Source organism: Equus asinus, chromosome 5, assembly GCF_041296235.1.
Source record: "Equus asinus isolate D_3611 breed Donkey chromosome 5, EquAss-T2T_v2, whole genome shotgun sequence".
NCBI classification, from domain to species: domain Eukaryota; kingdom Metazoa; phylum Chordata; class Mammalia; order Perissodactyla; family Equidae; genus Equus; species Equus asinus.
In genome coordinates, this window is record NC_091794.1 from 42085430 (window position 1) to 42107255 (window position 21826).

General features: G+C 39.8%; 1 protein-coding gene across 9 annotated transcripts in view; it reads right to left on the reverse strand.

The window, feature by feature from the left end:
• KCNMB2 (potassium calcium-activated channel subfamily M regulatory beta subunit 2) overlaps nt 1-21826 on the reverse strand; it is a 223797-nt gene that overhangs the window by 16804 nt on the left and 185167 nt on the right. For 6 of the 9 annotated variants that reach the window (XM_014838368.3, XM_014838367.3, XM_070509403.1 and 3 more), the window contains one exon: nt 14832-14954. In XM_014838368.3, the coding sequence (XP_014693854.1) occupies nt 14832-14887 (56 nt within the window). In that variant the 5' untranslated portion in view covers nt 14888-14954. Of the gene's footprint in view, nt 1-14296; nt 14400-14831; nt 14955-21826 lie in introns of all 9 variants that reach the window. The other 3 variants (XM_070509404.1, XM_070509407.1, XM_070509405.1) reach the window with 1 other exon arrangement.

Consider the following 21826-nt stretch of genomic DNA (forward strand, 5'->3'; position numbering starts at 1 on the left):
TTTTCCTCAGTAGTAACAGACAGAGCTTATTTTGGTTAACATTTTTTTCTCAAGCTTAGGATTGCTTAAGGATCTGTTGGCTTGAGATTTATAAGCGACGTGAAGACGCAGTGTGGTGACCCAGGCTTCTTTTCTTATATGTGTAAACACTTGAGTGAGTTTGGAAAAATGTCATTCAAATCACGCCCAGACTACATGACTTTGGAGAGTTTTATTAGTATTTTTGTTTTTTACTTTAAAGCAGCAACATAGGGTAAGAAAAGCCATGAGATTGGAGTCCAACTGCCGCCTGCGTTCAAAACCTGATTTCACTGCTTACTACCTGTGTGATCAAAACAGGGTCCTCAGCCTTTCTGATTCCTGGTTTCCTGCAAGGAGTAAATAATGTTTAACTGCATTGTAATGGTTAAATGAGGTGACAAAAGTAAATCGTCCAGGAGAATGACTGACATAAGGTATTTACAAATGCTCCCATTGAAAAAATGGAGTGGGGAGCTACGGCTCCACGACATGAGCGTCAGAACATCCTTTAAAATTGCTGCTAGTCTCCAAAGACTTTTTAAAGGACAGAATGGCAAGAAAATGAATCATGTAGAAAGCTTATGAGTGGAGGGTCGGATTTGAAGCAAGATCTGGAGGAGAAGGCAGAAGAGTAAGAAGTTGCAGGATACTTGGAGAGAGTGAAAAGTATGGGGAGAAAGGGCAATGCTCAAGGATTCTGGCAAGGCAGGCGACCAAGGAGCGGCGCGGGGTGGCGGTCCGTTTCTATTTTGAGAAAGGAGCTTTGGATCGCCGGAGTGTGAAGCGGGGGAGTTGCTGGCCCTTAGGGCCTGGGAACAGAGAGGAGGACAAATAGAAAGCTGAAAATGGAGAAAGAAACTCTTATGCCTCTTTTTTTAGCTTCAGGCAAAAAGCCAATATACGCAAGAATAACTTCAGATTTTCCTTTTAAATTTTTATCACTAGTCATTCTTGTTGCTTGGAAAAGAAACCAGAGTAGACTCCAGTCCAGAACTTGCAGGGGAGGGAAGAGAGGCCTGTTATTTCTGCAGTTGTGCGTATATTCAGGGCTTCTAATTAGCTGTCTGCTCCAGGATGGCCTTATTACTGTTTATGGCTGGCATCCATTCTGGCTGCCTGGTTCCTTCTGGGCTGCTTGTTAAATATTTTGATTCCCTATAGAGATGTGAGAGCATGTATGTACTTAACATATTTCCAAAAGGTTTTAGATTTGAGTATTTATTGATCTAGTTATTAGAGAATAAAACTAACCAATTAGCTTACTGTTATTATTATTATTTTAAAGTTCTCTTCCTGAGGTAGTTTATACAAATCTTACTCTTTTCTTGAGGAGTGGACCCATTGTGGTAGGAGAATCATAGCTAAATTGAGGCCTTTGGTCCACATCATGACGTGTCCTTCCTGGCTCCATCCCGCCCTCACTCACCCTTTGCCGCTCATTATCCTCATTGCCAGAAGCCCTGAGAGCCCAAACCTTTCATTATTCTCCAGCTCCCAAACCCAATGCCCCTGGTCTAGCTGGCCCGCCCTGCTTTGGACTTCCATATGTTGGCCACCATCCAACCGTCTAAATATTCCTATTCTTTTCTGAGATTTTCTTGGGAAATGTAAGATTGTATCAGAGCTCTTTAAACTTGAATGAAAAAAAAAAGTCAGTGCCCATGAGCAGCTGAAGACAGTGGGCAGGAAGACTTCTGAAACAGGAAGAGACAGGCTGAGTCTGAGCGGCTTCCAAGACCTGCTGGAAAATAATAGTCTGATGTTCCTTTGCTATTATTTATCAAAATGTATTTAATTCTGATGGCTGCCATTGAGATTTACATTTTCTGCAGATAGAAGTCAGCAAGGAGGGAGCAATAGTCTCACAGTTGCAGAGTTTTAGGCTGTCACACCGCATCACTTATGTCAGGCTACACCCATAAAAGAGATGTGGTGTAATCAGTCAGTTATGTCACCAGGACAAGAAGCATATAAAAATGATTCAAGTGGGTAATTTAAAAACAAATCACAATTTGGAAATAGTTAACAAATGTTCTTCATATGCTCTGAAATGTGTAGAGAAGAGGGGAAATGGTTGGTTTCCACACAGGCCAAAGGCATCTGGGAAATTGGAATAGTACTCAGCAAAATGGAATTGGGTGAGTGGGGTGAAATCCATCAATAAATTACTACTGAATTAATGAATAAACTAAGAATAAATTAATGATTTGGAAGAACAAAGAGTTCAGTTTAAGTCCACAAATTATCTTGAGTGCTGGTAACGTCTCGTTACTGGGTATATGGCCTCTAACCAATAGGAAGACAGAGATGAAGAAAAATATCAACATAAGGTAGTAAATTCAGTGAGGGAGCTATTCACAGAGAGAGTACAGAAGAGGAATAATTTTTCAGCCCGAGGGAGCAGGACGGGAGCAAGGGTTGAGGTTAGGGAAGGCTTCCTGGAGGAGTAATGCCTTAAACAGAATCTTTAAGGTTGAATCAGAGTTAACCAAATGAGACAAGGAGTCAAGAATATTTCAGACATAAGGAATCATGTGAACAAAGGGATGGACATTTGCAACTGCATGGTGACTGGCAGAAATTACAAGCATTTTAATATTCCTGGGATGAATATGAGACAGGGGAGATGGAGCACATGAGTTTGGAAAGGTAGCAGGTCATGAAGGGTTTTGTAAGTCATTTAAAGAACTTGGCCTTCATCCTGTAGTTAATGGGAAGCTGTCAGGGGGTAATAGGATCAGAACTAAGTTTCAGAGTGGTCACTCTGGCTGCAGTGTGAAGATTAGATTAGAAACGGAACAAGACTAAAATCAGAAAGAAGGATTAGGAGATTATTACTGTAGTGTTGGCAAAGGACGATGAGGGCTGGACCAAGGATCTAGGTAGGATAGAAGGAAAGAAAAGGATGTATGGAGAAATATCCAGGAGATGAAACTTCACGATTTGGTGATTGACAGGACATAGGGGATGATGAGGAAATGAGAAAAAGGATGCGGTTTAGAATTATGCCCAAGTACTCGGCTTGGATGATTGGGAAAATGGTAGAGAGGGTTAAAGCAGGGGTCCTTATTCCCCTACTGTTCAGGATTCTAAAGAGGGGAATTTTGCTGCCCTGGCTAAGAAGGGAGAGGCTGATTGTGCATTTATAGATTCTCTCCTCCACAAACAGAGTGTCCTGAGCTCAGGTGGAGGAGCAACTAATCTGATTGGTGGGAGGGGCCAGATCCTGATAGTCAGGGGCCAGGTCTATCTCTTGGGTGAGTTTGAAGATCACTGCTCATGCATGGCACATTTTTTTCCCATTCTTTTGGATTTGCCTTTGTTTAGGCTTCCTGTGCCTTGGCCTTCCTATCTCCAGGTAGTAAGCCCCAGTTGGGGAAGGGAGTGTCCACAGCCTGAGACCAAGTTATAAGTTAGGTGGGCCCTCCCATGCCAAGTTGTCTTCAATGCTAGGGGAAAGAGCATGATGCTATATTTTGGGCCTCAGGCCTAAACACCATCCTGCATACTAGGAAGGCTTGTACTTTGGGGGTTATTGTGCCACTACTAACAGAGCTGACATTTCATCTCCCTTTGGATCTTTGTGTCTATTCTCTATGAATCTACTTAAAAGGGGGCAGGGAGAGAAATAAGGGAACGAACGCCAGTATAGTTCACTGAAGTAGAGATCTCAGGAACAAGAATGAGTCTGGGGCATGACTACAAATTCAGTTTCGAATATGTGGGGTGTCCAAGAGTAGGTATAGAGCAAGAATTTGGATTTGTAAGTTTGAGGCAGATCTAGCCTTGGTGTGTCCGGACAAGGCAGTATGTTTAAGCTCTGTTGAGGCAGCCTTGGCTTCATGGTGAACTATGAATCAATATGGTGGATACCAGTCAACATTTATACATGTTGACAACAGTGAATAGTAGATAGTCTTAACTACTATCTTTACTACACATACAGAGAACATTCTGCCCAAATCCTTTTGCAGAACTGGAATTATTAATAAATCCAGAAGGCAAATCCAAGTATAACAAAATATCTTGCATAAAACAAGATCTCAATTGTCCAATAAAGCTTCCTCTTCTCCCCCCAGCAATAGTCAACACGATACAATTTTATTTCAAGCTCCATATCTAGATAGTTTCTCTAAGTTTGATATTAGGACTCAGCCTGTAGTTCATAAGAAAATTACTTATGAGACTATGTATATACAAACATAGATATAAAAAGTAAAATGTGCAGGGAAGATTTTTCTCCTTGACCTTCACTCATTTAAATTCAGTTTCCCTTGGTAGTTAGCCAGCTGGGAGAAAAGTATTCAGGTTAAGGCAGGGTAAAGGTCATTTATTAATTCACTTGTTTATTCATTTGTCACCATTTTTACATCTTCATAAGATGAAACATGCTGATAAGTTCTGGGGGTACAAATTGAATAAGACGTCGTCCTGAGAGAGCATCGCAATAAGACTGATTAGAGAGGAGTACAAGAGGGAAGCCAGTCAATATGCTGGGGGCCAGTCTGCCAAAGGAGTAGTTACTGAATGGCTAATTCACCAAAATTAGCCAATTCACTGATTCATTGAAGGATCACTTTGCTAGATGAATAATTTGCCCACTTTATCACATTTACAGATTTAACAAAGAATTATTTTAAGGAGTATTATTCTAAGTCTAGTAAATGAATATGAATACATTTTTCTGATGAATATTTTAAGACTATATTTTAAAAATACACTTAATCATAGAGTATATTCTTCTTATAAATATATTCTTTTTAGCAGTATTTAAGATCTATTTCATTTTTTTTTAAAAGCTAAGTTTCCTAGGGAGGCTTAGTCTCTTTATAAACATATCCTTATGAATATATTCATAGATCTCTTTCTTGACTATTTGTGTGAATATATTCTTCTAATAGATATAACAAAAATTTAGCATTTCATATGTGAGACTTTCAGTTTATATTGATCTTTTCAAATCCTTTTTAGAGTCATCTGCGGTTTTGCTAACATTTTAGCATCTCTGAGATTCTTGTGGCAAATTTCACATTATGACTACTTTGATAGGTTTGTCAACTTTCTCAATTAAGCAAAATTTGTTCCTTTTAACTATTCATAAGGTTACGGTAATTGATTTTGGATGGGAATTTTTCTCAGCTTTTGGAAGACTCTGTTAAGTTTTATTTTACAGTTTTTTTTGGTCCTTATAACATTATTTTATAAATTATTTAATTTGTCTCTGCTCTGGTCCTGTTATTGCAATAACAGGGATCTGGGTAAGAATGGTGGGACTCTCTGTTGGGGGAGAAGTTGAATCTTCATCATGCACAGTCTGGCCTGCTGATCCTAGACAGGGGGAAACCCAGGGGCAGAGAGGAAGGGAAGCTAGGAAACAGAGAGAGCAGGGCATGGCTGAGGCAGAGGCAGTGGGGAGAGACCAAGGGACAGAAGGAAGGGGAGACTGGAGGCCGAGGGTGTCTGGGACACAGGGAGGGAAGGACGGAAGGGCAGAGAGATAGAGGGACAATGGCTGCAGAGACTGAGAGACGGAGAGGGAGAATATAAAGGCCCTAACTCTGGGCCCCCTGCAGCCTTTTTAGTTCCTATTAACCCATAGAACCATGTAGGGTTACAATAATCATACAAAGTTTTTGGTATATAGCTAAATTTGATAAATTTATCAAAATGATTGTCTGGCAAATCAATTCTTTGGCAAATTGGCTTCAGACAAATTGTCTATCACTGTACTGGGAATTCCTTGAAACGGGCATTCAGCAGATTATTCATAGATAAGTTGACCCAGGGCTATGATTTATTAGCGTGAAGATGGTTTAGAAGCCTTCCAGTTGGAGGCCATAACTTGGTTTCGGTGGCAGTGGCTAAAGGTCCTGTGACAGACTGAAGTGACCCTCCGGTGAGCAAAACCGGAGCAGGGGTAGGGTATCCAGGCAGATTGTGAGAGAATAGGGGAAGTTGACTGTGGTTGGATTCCAGGGTCTGGTGGGTAGTGGATGGCAGGCAGAGAGCTGGTTAGATACGCAGTGGCCAGAGATAAAGGATCTCGTGTGTCTTCTGAAGTTAGAGCAACCACTAAAAGAATTTAAGCAATGGAGTGACATGATTTCATTTGAACTTTAGAAAGATCATTCATCTTAGTGTGCTCGGTTATTAAGAAGGGCTTACATCTGGAGGGAAAGAGACTTATTCTGAAACTCTCTCAGTGTTTGAAGTGTTAGATAAAGAGGGGTTGAAAAAAAGCAGTGGCAGAGGAGATGATCAGGGCATCATTTGTGTCCAGAAATAACAATTAAAACTGGGTTTTAATGAGACTCTCTAGGTAATCAGAGAAACAAAAGACAGCAAGGGTACTAGAATACAAAGAGGGCAGGGAGACAGGTCTGCAAGGGGTCCTGAAGCTGTCAGAGAGGTGAGGGGGCGCTGGAGGGCATAGGAAAGCGAAGTAGGGAAGATGTGAATGAGAACCGAAGAATTATCTATATCTGAAATTACCTGGGCGAGACCTCTCAGAAACTTACACATGATACTTAACATACTGAAAGTTTATATTTATGCCACTCTGGCCCAATGAATACTGGCTCAAGAGTTAGAGCCAGACCACATTCATCTTTGCAGGCTCAGTCTCTTGCGTTTCTTAGGCTCACAAAATATATTCCTTTTGTGTGGGCTAGAAATAGCTACAATGTGATTGGACTGTGAGGTAGGCAGCACAGGGAGGCTAAATGGCCAACTGAAACCAAACAAATCAGGGAACCACCGATAGAATAGACTCCTGGCTTCTCTCTTCCTATCAGTGACCATGGGACTCTGCCACCAACAAATTTAGTATTCCTGCTAGCAAATCTTCAAGCTTTCCAAGCCCTGAGAGCTCTAGTTTCTAGACTTCAAAGAAAAGTGCCTTCTCTTAGATCCTAAGAGAGTGAATCTGTGGGGCAATGGATTGCTGAGTGCTGAGCTGACATGAGCAGAGTTGCTACGGATTTCTACTCCAGGAACACTCAACCTCTTATCTCATATGGCAGAGCACTGATCAAAACAGCCATTGTTCTGTCTTCTGTCCACTAAAGCCTTCCATGTTTTTGAGATGTGCTTCTTTGTATGTTAGCCTCATCTTCTATTATTTCCAGATTTCATAATCTTTCCTTGAGCTAGTAAGTATATACTAATATGGTCCAATCTGATTAATTGTTATTCTGTTTTCAGTCTTTTAAAGTGTATATTCCCTTGGGAGGAATGTGCTTTTGAGTTCGGGAACAAGCAACAGTCGTACTTACTTAGTACAGTCATTAACATGAGGGATTTTGTCCGTGAACCTAGTATTATTATTGTCAACTTATTAATACACAGGACTTCCTAGGAAGTCTTGTAATAACATTTTATGGATAAGAGACTAAGGATGAGAACAAAATTATGGAAATAAAAGTAGGAGCTAATTCATTTTAGTCCTGCCTTTAACTTATCAGGTCACACAATTTCCCAATGATGTATTAATTTCTAATTCTTATTTATTTTTACCTGATCTATTAGCATATTAAATTTGATAAAAGTCTTTAGTGAAAAATATAGAACAGAAAATTATGTGAATCATTCAAATAAGTTAGGGTGTCCTTATAACCTAAAGAGCTTTTGAGAAGTATTATCTTTCATGGGCCACATTATTTGGGTCTAGTGCAACAATGGTAGAAATAAATAACAAAAAAATAACTAGAATGACTTTATCTATGGAAATAAAAATATAGGTCCAAAAAACTCATGGGTCGTCAAATAAAACATGATAAATTAGGACATATTTATAACTGAATAAGAAAAACACTATAGAGCAACTAGTGGGTTGCAGCTAAAGCAATATGTATTTAGAAATATATAATCTTAAATGCTTAGATTAGATAAGAAGAAAGCCTGAAAATTAATGTGCTCAACATCCAACTCAGGGAGTTATAAAAGGATTAACAGAATATACTAAACAAAAATATAAGGAAGGAAATAATAAACATGAGCAGAAATAAATGAAATACAAAATAAACTATATTAAAGGGTCAATTAATTCAAATGTTAATTTTGAAAAGACTGATGACATAGACAAACCTCTGACAAGACTAATCAAGAAAAAAATACAGAAGGCCCAAATAAATATCAGAAATTAAAAAAACGTAAGTGCAGATAAAGAATGGATAAGAAGGATAACAGAGGATATTTAAAACACTTTATAGCAAGATGTGAAAACTTTGAAATTTATAACCTACTGCAATACACAGCAAATTCTTACAAATATATAACTCACTGAGACTGATTCAGAAATAACTAGAAAATCCAAGTAGTTCTAAATCACTAAAAAGTTGAATCATAAATTAAAAATATCATCTTATTGGAAATACCAGGCTCTGATGATTTATAGGTGAGTTTGACCTATATCATACAAGTCATTCCAGGTTATAAAAATAGACAGAATGCTACTCAACCTATTTATAAGGTTAGTAAATTTTGATACCAAAATGAAATCAGACGACACAAAACCTGAAATTACAGGCCAATTTCACTCATAAACATAAATGCAAAAATTTAAAAAACAAGTCAGCTCACTAAACTTAGCAATATATAAAAATGAAAATACATCATGATCAAGTTAAGGCTGTCCCAGGAATACAGTGTTGATCATCATTTGATTATCTATTAATATAACATATTACATAAATACATTAAAGGGTTATAATCATATGATAATAGAATACATGTTGAGAACATATTTGATAAAATTTAACGTCCATTCATGATAGAAGCTCTTATAAAAATAGAAATAGATAGGAACATCCCTAATGTGATAAATGATTTAGAGCAAACACCTATAGTAAACTTGATACCTAATGGTGAAATGTTTGAAGAATCCGCTTTATGAGGAGGAACAAAGAAAAGATGTTTGCTGTCACCTGTTTTATTCATGATTTACCAGCTAGTATAATAAGGCAAGAAAAAGTAAATCAATGGTATATTTGCTGATAAAGAAGAAACAAAAATATATTATCCACCAATGATATAATTATGAAGAAAATACAAAAGAATCTACAGATAAATTATTACAATTAATAAGAAAACTCAGCATAGTTTAAACAAAAGTTGATATACCATTTGCCTTTCATCTACCTGCAAAAGAGGAAAATGTAATTTAAAAATTAAAAAAAGAAAGTATTTAGGACTAAATCTAAAGAACTATGTGCAAGTTCTCTTTGGAGAAATTATAAAACTTTGGGAGATACTAGGGAAGACAATGTAGAGATTAATCAGATTCAGAGAAAGACATAAAGATGTGAATTTACCAGAAATTAATTAATAGATTTCATAAAATTTCAGTAAAAATTCCCAGGAGTTGTTTTGGGAAGTGGGGCAGTGTGACTTGACAAGCTGATTCTAAAATGTGTATGGACGTGCGTAAGTCCAAGAACAGCAAATACACTCCTGATTACAAAAGAACAAGCGGGTGACTTGTCCTGTCAGATATCTAGATGTATCATAATGCGAGTTTGCAAGCTCAAGTGTGGGGTTTCTGAGACAAAATTGACCAGTGGGACAGATTAGAGATCCAGAAACATATCCGTGCATATATGGAAACCTAATATGTGACAGGTGTGCTTTCAGATCATTGAGGAAGGATAAACTATCCAAAAGGTGCTGGGGCAATTGGTTATCCATATAGAAAAAAAAATTGGATGCCTATTTGACACTACACACAAAAGTCAACTCCAGATGATTAAACAGTTAATTGTGAAAGGCAAAGCTACAATCTATTAAGGAAACTGTATGAGAGCATATCCTTTTGGACTTAGAGTAGGAAGGGATTTCAAAATGTTCAAAAAATTGCTAACTTAGAACACATTAAAATCAAGAACATATGTACATGAAAAGGCATCATAAAGAAAGTGAAAACAAGTAAACTGGGAGAAGCTATTTGCACACAATAAACAGACAAAGGTTAATAGAGACTTTTCTAAAGAATTCCTACAAATCAATAAGAGAAAGACAAGCCAGTAGAAAAATGGTCCACATATTTGAACAGGCACTTCACAGAAAAGGGCTGGGGAAATAGGCTCAATCTTCTTACCAATCTGAGAAATGGGAATTGAAAGCACAATATCCTGTGGATTGATGAAAATTAAAGATCTGAAAAGTCTAGGGAAGGCTGTAGACCAATGGAGTCACATCCACGGCTGCTTTGGAAAACAATGGCATTACCTGGTAAAGCAGAAGCTGGACATAGGTTTGAACCAACCATTCCCAAGTTAGGAATATATCCTAAGAAATGTTTTTACATGTGTACAGGCGACACCAACAAGAAGTATTATAGCAGCATAGTTGGTATAAAAATAACTGGAGATAATGCAATGTCTGCTAGCAGTAGATTGGATGAATAAATGGTAGTACAGTCATGAGTCGCTTACCAATGAGAATAGTTCTGAGAAATGCATCGTTAGGCAATTTCTTTGTTGTATGAATATCATAAAGTGTACTTACACAAACCTAGATGGTAAAGCCTACTACACACCCAGGCTATAAGGTACTTATCTTATGGGACCACCATTGCCTATGTGGTCTGTCATGGACCAGAATATTGTCATGCAGCACGATTGTATATTTATATGACGCCATACTACACATCAGAGAAAACGAGCTATAGTTACATCAGCACTGATAAATCTTAGGAACGCAATGTTTGGTGAAAAAAGCAAGTCGCAGAACAATTCATATGGTATGATTCCATTTATATAAAGTCTTCAGACATTCAGAAGTAAATAATATATTGTTTTAGGATTCAAATGGGACAAATTGGTGAAGAAAAAAGCAAGAGAATGATAATCACAAAATTCAGGATGGTGGTTTTCTCTGAGTGGGGGCTGGGATAGGCAGGAGGATGCTGTTAGGGAAGCCTCCTCAAGGGCTTCAAGAATTCTGATTGTTTTATTTCTTAAGCTCAATGAAGGTCACTCAGATGTTTATGATATCATCATTCTTTGGATGTTAACATGTGATTAATATTCCTTTGTATGAGTTCGATATGTAATAAAAGCAATCCAAAGAATATTTGCTCCACATTCAGCTGTAATGTCCTTGGCCAATAACCTCTCTCTTCTTTAAATCCTAAATTAGTGATTGTGCCTATTGTCTTATTTTGGCACCTGCAATTTAAAGATTAGAGTAAGCTCACCTACCAAAGAAGGTTTTCAGAGAAGAAAACATTTTCCTTCATATTGTGTGTGTGTGTGTGAAATGGAGGATAAGGATGGAAATCAGTGTTTTGCATATAGCGGATGAGACCAGAAAAAGGGCTGGTTTGAATTAAAAGAATGAAAAAAATGTAAAATTGACTTCAATTTCCCTTGAACTATAAAACATTTGTTTTCAGAATTTTTGGTGGACTTTTCCTTCCACTCAGTTGCTTGGCCTCTCCTCAAGCTATTTCCCAATGTTTCACCTCTTGAGGAATCCCAGGGAAGCCAATATCCTGACAAGACTTGGGAAGAGGCAGTGTGGAGTGGAGCTGAGGACTTTTGGCTCCCCGCCTCAGGGACTGCTGCAGGAGGACAGCTGGAGAAGCCGAACACACAGAGGGCAGGTCAGCAGAATGAGAAGAAACTGAGGGCGGAACAATTACCAGCAGTTCTGGGCAGTCCTGCCAGACAACCTAGTTAATTTATTTCCAAATAATTAACTTGAGGACCTTAATTATCTAGATTCAATATTAGCTACCATCACCTTCATTATCACCACGAGTACCACCAAGAGCATCTTCAGCAGAGCAATAGATGCTGTTCAAACCCAGTTTTAACATCTGTCTTCTCCTATGAGAGTCTGTGAGTTAGGCAGTGAAGATGAAGATGTGGTCAAGGAAGAGGTACAGACGAATGAACCAACATCAAACTAAAGATACTGGCAGAGTGGCAGATTCTATTGCTGTATTTGTTGGCTTTTTTTCCATTTGTCTTTGTCTTTGTAGTACAAAGCCGTGTAGATTGATTTCATAAGCCTTGGCATCCCCATGGCATAAATAAAGTTTGCTGAAAACTATATTTACTTATAGTCAATGTTTTAATTATTTTAAATCTCATAGTTACTGGAATCCTACTTTGAAAATAAAAAAAGCAAAGTAGTAATTTAAGAGTTTCATGGAATCTTATTGGTGCAGAATATGAAGCTAATTATTTGCTCCCTTTAACTCCACAAATATTGCCAAAATATCGTATTCACATGTTTATTATGTCCTTTGACATGCAATTTTCAGCTCTATCTTAACTCAATTTTCCTCTTGTGGGCTTGGCTGTTCACTGCTGTGCAAATATCTCATGTTTGACAAGAGCCTATGTAAGCCATGGGGTGCAGGGGAGAGAGTATGACCTTGGGTTCAAATCCTGATTCCATCACTGGCTAGTTGTTGGACTCTTGGAAGTTTTTAAAAATCTCTGAGCCTCAGCTTCCCCATCTGTAAAATGGGCATAATAATTCCTATCTTTTAAATGAAAAGAGAACGTTTAACGTAAAACATGTAGTTCACAGTAATTACTTCTTAAATGTTAATCCCTGTATCTGCAAAAAATATATACATATCAAAATGTATTTAATTAAGTTATTTGATGAGAATAAATAGGATGTGAAGCAAATACATCACCTTCACCTGCTGTGATGAAGGCTTCAAAATCTTAGGAGGGCTGGCCATTGACAGTCACAGTATTGCTACAGGGCAGCAAAATCTCAGCTGTTCTGCACCATCACTGGCAGTGGACCAGTGGACCTTTTTTTTTTTTTTTTGAGGAAATGAGAAGACGACATACAAACTGTGAAATTTTGAAGCAACACATGAAATTTTAGTCTTACAGTAACCATCTTGCTGAAAGACGGTTTAGCTTAGTTGACTTGGAAGCAGATAAAAAATAACTTGAGGGGTCTGGCCTGGTGGTGTAGTGGTTAAGTTCACGCACTTCACCTTGGTGGCCCAGGGTTCACAGATGCGGACCCCAGGCACGGACCTAGCACCACTTGTCATCCCACATAAAATAGAGAAAGACTGGCACACATGTTAGCTCAGCGACATTCTTCCTCAAGCCAAAAGAGGAAGATTGGCAACAGATGTTAGCTCAGGGCTGATCTTCCTCACACACATACACAAAAACAAAAAAACCACAACTTGGTTATGCATTAAGAAAAAGCATGTGAGGGGTCCAGCCCTGTGGCCTAGTGGTTAAGTTCAGCATACCCCACTTCAGTGGTCCAGTTTCAGTGTCCTGGCACAGACCTACACCACTCATCAGCGGCCATGCTGTGGTGGTGACCCACACATAAAATAGAGGAAGACTGGCAGCAGATGTTAGCTAAGGGCAAATCTTCCTCAGCAAGAAAGAAAGAACAGAAAATGCCTGTGAAAACCTAGAGATCAGCACAGATAGTACATTTTCAGTTCATCTGCTTGTGTCATGATGAACACTGGGACTTTGTTCAAACACTGGTTGCCTTACAGGCTGTAATTTTATGTAAACATCATATCATTATTTTTTCCATAATTAAGATAAAATAACATATACAAAACATTTGGAAAATAGAGAAGTAAAAACATACTTTCCTTCCTGGCTTTTCCCAATGCATATGTTTTTGTGCCTGCAATCATAGTTTGTATGCAATTTTTCAACTTGATTTTTCAGCTAATATTGTGCCAAAGCATTTTTAAGTGCTAAGTGATATATTACGTCCCGTGATCTATTTAACAGAGATCTATTGTGAATACTAAAGTTACTTCCAAATTTCTGCTCTAATATATAATTATTGTGAAGAACAATTTTGCTTTCAGAAATTTTTCAAAGGACTTTATCTGTAGGGAAATACAGATTTTAAAAAGAAAAATAAAACTACCAGCTCCCAAAACTACATTCAAGTAAACCTCCCTCAGATTCCTCTTCTTGTGCCCAGCACAATTTATCAGTCCTGATTTCTATCAGACTCTGCAGGCAGGTGAGCCTTGCTTAAGCTGCAATGTGCTAGTACAGGCAGTTGTGTTTAAAATTTAGCTTCACCAAACCCAAGTCATAGTACAAGGTCAATGAGAAAGAGAGAGACGCAGAAGAAGGAAACAAATGGAGAGAAACCAAATGTTTAAAATTGGCCAGAGCATTTTATGAATGCATTTACTCCCTAAACCCAGTGGGACAGTTGGATTGAGCTGCATATTTATAATTTTGTCTTTTAGTAACACTGCCTTTGACCTTTTATTTTTCTTCTTATTTCCCCATTTCTTTCCTACCCCAGGCTGTTCTTCCAAGGACTTTGAGGTCTCCATGGATCTGTCCATCCTCTTCTCACCCTCTCATAGTTTCTACTTTCCTTTCCTGCCATATGTCCAGTGCCTAGAAATGCAATTTTCATCACTTCAGTTCAGTATTTACTGAGCATTTACTATGTGCCAAGTACAGCGATAGGTGCTGCAAATTTGATGGGGAGTAAAACACAAAGCGTGTGCTGGTCCAGAGGCTGGAGGGAGGTTCTGACTGAGTGGCTATCTGAAGTTAGCTAAGTGATGACTGGGCGTGTGTGTGCCTGTGTGAAGGACTTTTCTGACAGAACAGGCTTTGGAAAGTTATGTGGTGGGAGTGAGCGTGAAGAGTGCAAGGGGGAGGAAGGACAAAGTGTCAGAAACCCTACTCCCTCAATGCCTAGCCCATCCCATATTAACAGTTGCACGACATAAAGCTCAGTTGCCTAATGCTTTCCCCGCGGCATCCTCTCCAGGTAGCTAGGTTAAATGGTTCTGAAAAGTCCCCAGAGTCCCAGTGATTTACCTTTTCTCATCGTGTCTGTAAGATGAAGAGGTCCGGCCACTGGTCCATATAAACATCTTAGAGGATGGTGGTCCAGGGGCTCCTTTCTTTATGGTGGAATTTCTAGAGGGATGGCGAAAAGACCTAGAAGAGGTACACACGGAAGTTAAATCCATTACTTTGAGTTTGGGAACTCTATATCAACAGCAACCAATAGCTCTCAGTGGGTTGACTCTCAAATAAGACCAGGTTTCTGTTGCTATAGGGCAGCAGTTCTCAACACTGGCTGCACAATAAAATCAACTGGGAATCTTTTGAAAAACATGCAAGCATGGTCCCTCCCTCAGAAATGTGCACTCAATTTTTTAAAAGCCTCTTAGTTGTTTCTAATGCACAGCTAGGGTTGACAGCCACTGCCTTAGGGAAACATGGCTTTCTAATTGATGTTCATTTCATATTCCCTGTGAAATCTCTTCTCCAAAAATATAATTTTGGTATGGTTTCACACTCTGTAGTACACTATATTTTCCCAAAATTTTGGTTCAGATTTGGCTACCAAAATTCTATTTCTCCTTTCTTTTTCCTTAATGCTGACAGATGTGACATGTTGGTGGCAAAACTTCATTTTTTAAATACACTCTACTGTTGCCGAAGCTGTGAGTTTGTCCCATGGCGGCTGAGTCTCTGTCTGAGAAAATCACAGCTGCGGTGGTGGCAGCTACTCTCTGGCTCCTAGAGGCCAGGTTTCTAGGAACCAGAGTAGTTAGCTATTATTATTTATTTTCTACATAATAATCATTTTCTAGGGAGTTAGAAACATGAATTATCGTAGAACTCTTAATCACATATAAAAGTTAAAACGGTGTTTAACAAATAGAACAGGGGCCGGCCCGTGGCCAAGTGGTTAAGTTCATGTACTCCACTTCTGTGGATCAGGCTTTCGCCAGTTCAGATCCTGGGCAGGGACATGGGACCGCTCATCAGGCCACGCTGAGGTGGCATCCCACATGACACAGTCAGAGGCACACACAACTAGAGTATACAACCATGTACTCGGAGGCTTTGGGGAGAAGAAGAAGAAGAAGAAAAAAGAAGATCGGCAACAGATGTTAGTTCAGGTGCCAATCTAAAAAAAAAACCACAAAACAAATAGAATAAAAGAAAGAAGGAAGGTGAGTCCTTCAGGGATGCATGGTCACTCACGGCTTTCCTTTCGGTCGAGCACAATATTCATGGTAAGCATGAAACTGGATGTGATATTAGCTAGTCTATACTCTATGAGCTACTAGACGCCAGGCACTTGGCATTTATTATCTCTGCGTCTATCATGAGATAATAAGCATAACTATGTTATTGCTTATATTATGAAAACTCTGCAAGGTGCATAGTGCTATTATTTCCAGATGACAAACGATGCCTCCAGGAGACTCACATATTTGTTTATATTTAGAAAACCTATGTCTGCTGGCCTCCAATTCTCATACTGTTCGGAGAAAGACACATGATGGTGGAGCCCAGAGATTCTCAAACCGTAAAGTGCAGACAAAGTACTTGGGGATCTTGGAACAATGCAGATTCTGATTCAGCGGGTCTGGGGTGGGGCCTAAGGTTCTGCGTTTCTAACAAGCTCTCAGGTGACGCTGATATTGAAGGTCTGTCTGCAGGAAGCACTGAGCAGCAAGGGCTCAGAGCATGTGCTCAGGGTCAGTGGTTGGTTATAGGCCCAGTTTCGTCACTAACTAGGTGTGTGGCCTTGAGAAAGTCACTTAACTTTTCTGGGGCTTCGTTGTTTTTATTCTGTAACATGGAAAGTTTGAAACAGATAACCTCTAAGATCCCTCTCAGCTCCAAAGTTTTGTGATTCAGTTAATTGAAGAATGAATCTAAGCATATTTGAAGTCATTGTGCCCTGGCTTTCTGGAAACAAGTCTGGGAACAGATCTCCTTCTGTAACCCTTGGGTCAGTGTCAGAGAGAGAAGGAACAGAGGCCATGGAGGTAGCAGGTGTTTGGGAACCAGTACAGATGCAAGAAGTCATTCTTCCAGCCGTGGTCTCCACGATAAATAGTGAGAATGAAAGGATACCCTTGAATGGATGCCCTAGACAATTTTAGAAAGATTTAGAAGTTGAATTTGCCAGCTTTTTAAATGACTTGTGTCTAGGAGTTTTCAAGTTATTTATCTTCCTTTTTGGACATTTTTAAAACATATCAAATAGAATGGAGATTAAATCCATTATTAAAACCAGTCAGCCTTCAGGAAGTAAGCATGATTTTAATCTAAGTTGAATGAACTACTTCATAAGAATGAGGATTGGCTTAAACTTTCAGGATGTTATTTCAACATTGAGTCTGGTGGAATCTTCTGATCCCTTTAGCCTCTCCTAAAGCGTTGGGGACGTGGAACAGACAAAGAAAAGTGGCACATTCTGAGTTAAGGTAAAGCAATAAATTACTGAGCTCCTGTCCTGTTGCTGGTTACTAGCCAGCATTTAGTAGACATTCCATGTACATATACAAACACATAAAAATGCTTTGAAATCATTCAAAGTGACATGAGCTGCAGTGATTTCAATATACTTAGGATACTTTTCAGACTGTGTGTCATTATTCCAGCTTTTCACCCTTGCTCTGTTGTTTTAAGGGGATACAGAAAGGGAGAGATGAAAGATATATTTATTCTAATTAACTGTCTGAAGCTTGTTGGAAAGGACTTAATGACTCCTCAGGTTACTCTAGTAAGTGGATTTGGACTTTCTCCACTCCAGTTTTCTTTCATAAAGACGAACTGTTATTTAAACCTGCTAAGTTTGGTGTTAATTAAAATGAAAAGGAGTAGCTGCTTTAAGGACAACAGCATAAAGGTTCTGTGGAAGTTGAAAACAATTCCAGGCTTCAAAGAAACAGCAGAATATGTAAATGGAGGCTGGTTTGGAGACTGGCTTAGCTCGAAGGCAGCCCTCCTGAACTCCTTAAGAAATTGCCTCGACTCCGCTCACTTTATAAGACAGGGAACAACTCATTTGAATTGTGTTTAGGAAAGTGATATAGAGACAAAATGCACTTTATAAAACTTTGTAATGTGGAATCCTAGCATGAAACAGAGATCTGTGGTAGTGGCTGCACAGGCCTGTGGGCAGAGGGAGGGAACCTGGATCTAATTCCATCGTGAAATGACCCAGGAATTGGGATGAACCTGGCAAAGCCCTGACTATATGACTGCAGATGAGTATGGTCTGAAACCAGAAGCCCTAAGAGACATAATCTCAGTCTTGTATGAAAGCACGGAGTCCGTGAGAATGTAACAAGTTCTTTGTCTCAGGAATTTATAAAGGGTCCCTTTCGATTTCTTGAGCACACATCTCATGGGTTTCTACCTCTGTGACTCAGTTCCTGCTTTCTCTCTGCCTCCCATCCCTGCCTGGTGAATGAATTCCTCTGTTTCCAAGGCCATCTCAGATGTCACCTCTTCTCTGACCCACACGAGCTGCTTCCTCAGCTCTGCTCCCGATTCTTGGTACTCGCTGCTGTTAGAGCAGGACGTAATTTATCCTGGATGCCCTGCTAGGCTGTGGGCATTCCAGCACAGGGCTGTGTCCTATTCATGTTTTTGGCACAATGCAGGACACACAGTGACACACTGGTTGTGTTTGATGTGTGTTTTTGACCATCTAAGTATCTCCTGGAAAACATGACCATTGGTACTGACTTTGGTCTCCTGTGTGTGGCTCCCTACTGTGGGTGGAGCCAACGTCTCTTTCTGGTCCTTCCCTTTGCTGGGGATGTTGTTCCTTCTTCCCGCTCCACCTCCTCTCTTTCCTTCTGATTGTCCTGCTCCCTCTGCCTCTTTCATTGACTTGGACGGAAAGTTTCTATTACTTGCTGAGTTATCAGTCAGGTTTCCTTTAGAAAGGGCAGCAATGGCCTAATGAAAAGATGAGCAGGGGCCAGCCTGGTGGTGTAGCAGTTAAGTTCGCATGTTCTGCTTTTTGGCTGCCGGGGTTCACCGGTTCAGATCCCGGGTGCGGACATGGCACCGCTTGGCAAGCCATGCTGTGGTAGGCGTCCCACATATAAAGAAGAGGAGGATGGGCACGGATGTTAGCTCAGTGCCAGTCTTCCTCAACGAAAAGAGGAGGATTGGCAGCAGTTAGCTCAGGGCCAATCTTCCTCAAAAAAAAAACAAAGAAAAAAAGATGAGCAGGACAGCCAGCTGGGACCTCCTTGTTTGTCTGCCTCCTGGCATCACTGCTTACCAACCGTGGGACTTTGGATGAATCAGTTTAACCTCGCTGCATCTCTTAGTTTTCTCAGCTGTAAAACTGGGAATAACACTTGCCTGTCTGCGTTACTTGGAAGGTTAATGAGGTAATAGATGCAAAAATACCTAAAGCAGGTCAAGGCACATAGTAGGCACATTCTAAACATTAGTGTGCTTCTTTAACCCCCTGTTATTAATTTTAAAAGCAAATGGATTGGATTTTATTTTTTTGTAAAAAAACTTCAATCAAGTGGCTTTGTACTTATACATTGAAATTATCGATTTTTTTTTCCTGTGGGTCAGTGGCACTCAATAGAAGAAAAACAGTTTCCTGAGACACTGAGATAATAAAATCTGTAATACTTCCTCCTTCACGTTAAGTGCTGATACCCATCCTGAGCAAGAGAAGCATAAAGACGGTGCCCCTGAACTCTGGCCACACATTACAATCATCTGGGGGACCTTCTAAAATACGGGTGCCTGGGTCTCAAGCCAGACCAGTGAGAATCTCTCAGGGTGGGTCCCTGGCATTGGTATTTTTTTAAAAAGCTGCTGAGGTGACTCTGATGTGCAGCCGAGGTGAGAAACGCTGCTGCAGACTCTCAGGGTCTGATTTCATTTAAGTTGAATTCTTTGTGGAGACTCCTCCTGCCTCTAGAAGCTTCCACTGGAGGGTAACAGTTCTATGAATGCTACTCTGTGCAGTGGCTTACTTCCTGCCAGTGCTGAGGCCTCTAGGTGACGGCTGCAAGGACGAGCAGGATACCAGGCGCAGAAAGAGCAGAGCGGATGCGGATTTCCAATGTCAGTGGCCTTGAGCTATGCATATGGGGGACCCTTAATGCACTCTTCTTTATTCAGCAGCAAGCAGGAGGCAGTGGAACTATTTAACACATAATTACACGTCTAATCTTGTGTAAAATTGTAATACTAACGACATCACAGCGGCAACTTAAAAGGTCACTTTAAGCACAGGAATTTAGGAATGCTTCTAACCAGGGGAGACTTTATCTCTGCAGACGGCAAATTATACGTTCTCCATAGGAGTTGTTTTGGCTTCAGGGCCTTTGGAGGGAGAAGCTGAATGTGGGGTGATAATTTTAGACCTAGTGATTTAATTTAGAAAACATTGGTACTTCTTATTAAGAGCAGTTTTAAAAGTCTCTGGGATGTTTTCTTCCAAAATCAATGACTACACATTTTTCAGTTAATTCGTCCAGGTGTCCATTTGACAAAATTTATAAAGTACCTTCTATGCGCCAGACATTGTACTGGGTGCTCTGGGCACCAAGCCCCCCGTTTCTCCTTCTAAGGTGTGCATAGACCACGGAGGAGTCAGAATAACAAGTTGATGTTTGCACTATCCCGGAACCGCCCTTTCTAAGGGGGCTATGACTTCCCAGTGGGTATATTCAATAGTCGCTTGTCTCTCCACATCTTATTTAAACTCTCAGTTGCTGAATTTGATATCATTCGTCATTTTCTTCTAAAAACGCTTTACAAATTTGACTTACAGGACAATTCTCCCTTGGTTCTCTTTCTCACTCACTAGCTGCTCCTTCCATTTCTTTTTTGCGCTCCTATTTCTCTATCGACCCCTTAAATGTTAGTATCATTTGGGGAGACTAGCAAGTTCTACTGAAAAGTCTCTTGGAAATACTTCATATAACAAGAATGTAAAAGACCTTTCTTCCCCATTTGAGGCCTGGAAGACTGAGTGAACAGCTCCGTTTGCTGCTCAGTTATAGAAGTAAAGAAGTGTACCGCTGGATGCTATGGCCTGTTTTAGAAGAATCAAATTAGAGACAGTGGATTCTCTGAATTTTTATTGCAGGCTGCTTTTCAATAGCTGGGTTGACCATGGGCGGACTCCTCTGGCTGGTGGGTGTGGGAGTCACTTGTGACCCCTCTCATATATGTGAACCAATTGTTGCTCAGGTAATCATGGTGTATTTGGCTTCTGTTTTGGACTGACACAGCTCAAGTTAGATAACGTACCCATCCTTTAGCTTGCTGCTGACTTAGCTCATTGAGCTCAGCAATTCCAAGGCTCTGGGCCTCTAATCTTCACTCTGTCACTGATTAATTGCATAACTGCAGGCAAAACACTCCTTTTTTCCTCAGTGTTGACACCTGTAAAAGAATGACTACGGAGCTCAACTCTACTTTTTAGTTACTTAATTTCTTCCTTCAACAAGTATTTATTGAAGATATGTCTGTGTGTCAGGCACCGAACTGGGTGTTGGGGATATGTTAGCAAACACAACATGCATGACCCTCGTCTTATGGCGAGGAGGAGATAGACTGGTCAGACGAATGTGGATGGGGGTCTTTAACACAAGATTGTTATGCACGTTCATAAATAATGTAATTAGTTTCGCATCACATGTACAGTCATCACATCTATCAGAAGTAACTATCTCCGGGCTTAGTTGAAAGAACTTTGAAATAAGTTTCAGGTTGAAATCCTAGCTCCACAATGTGGTAATTATGTAACCTAAACACATTGTTAAACTTCCCTAAGCCTCATTTTCTTCATCAAGAAAATCAGAGTAATAACAGATATCGTAAAGAATCGCCATGCAGATGATTTGAAATAATGTATGGCATTGACGAGGCTCTCAGTAAATGTTACTTTTCTCCATTTGGAGGAAATAGCAGACAATTTTTTTTTTTTCCAAATTGGCCATACCAACACATCAAGTCCTTCTGCTTGATTCATTTTTTAAAAGAAGTTTTATGCAGAAATGGAAAAC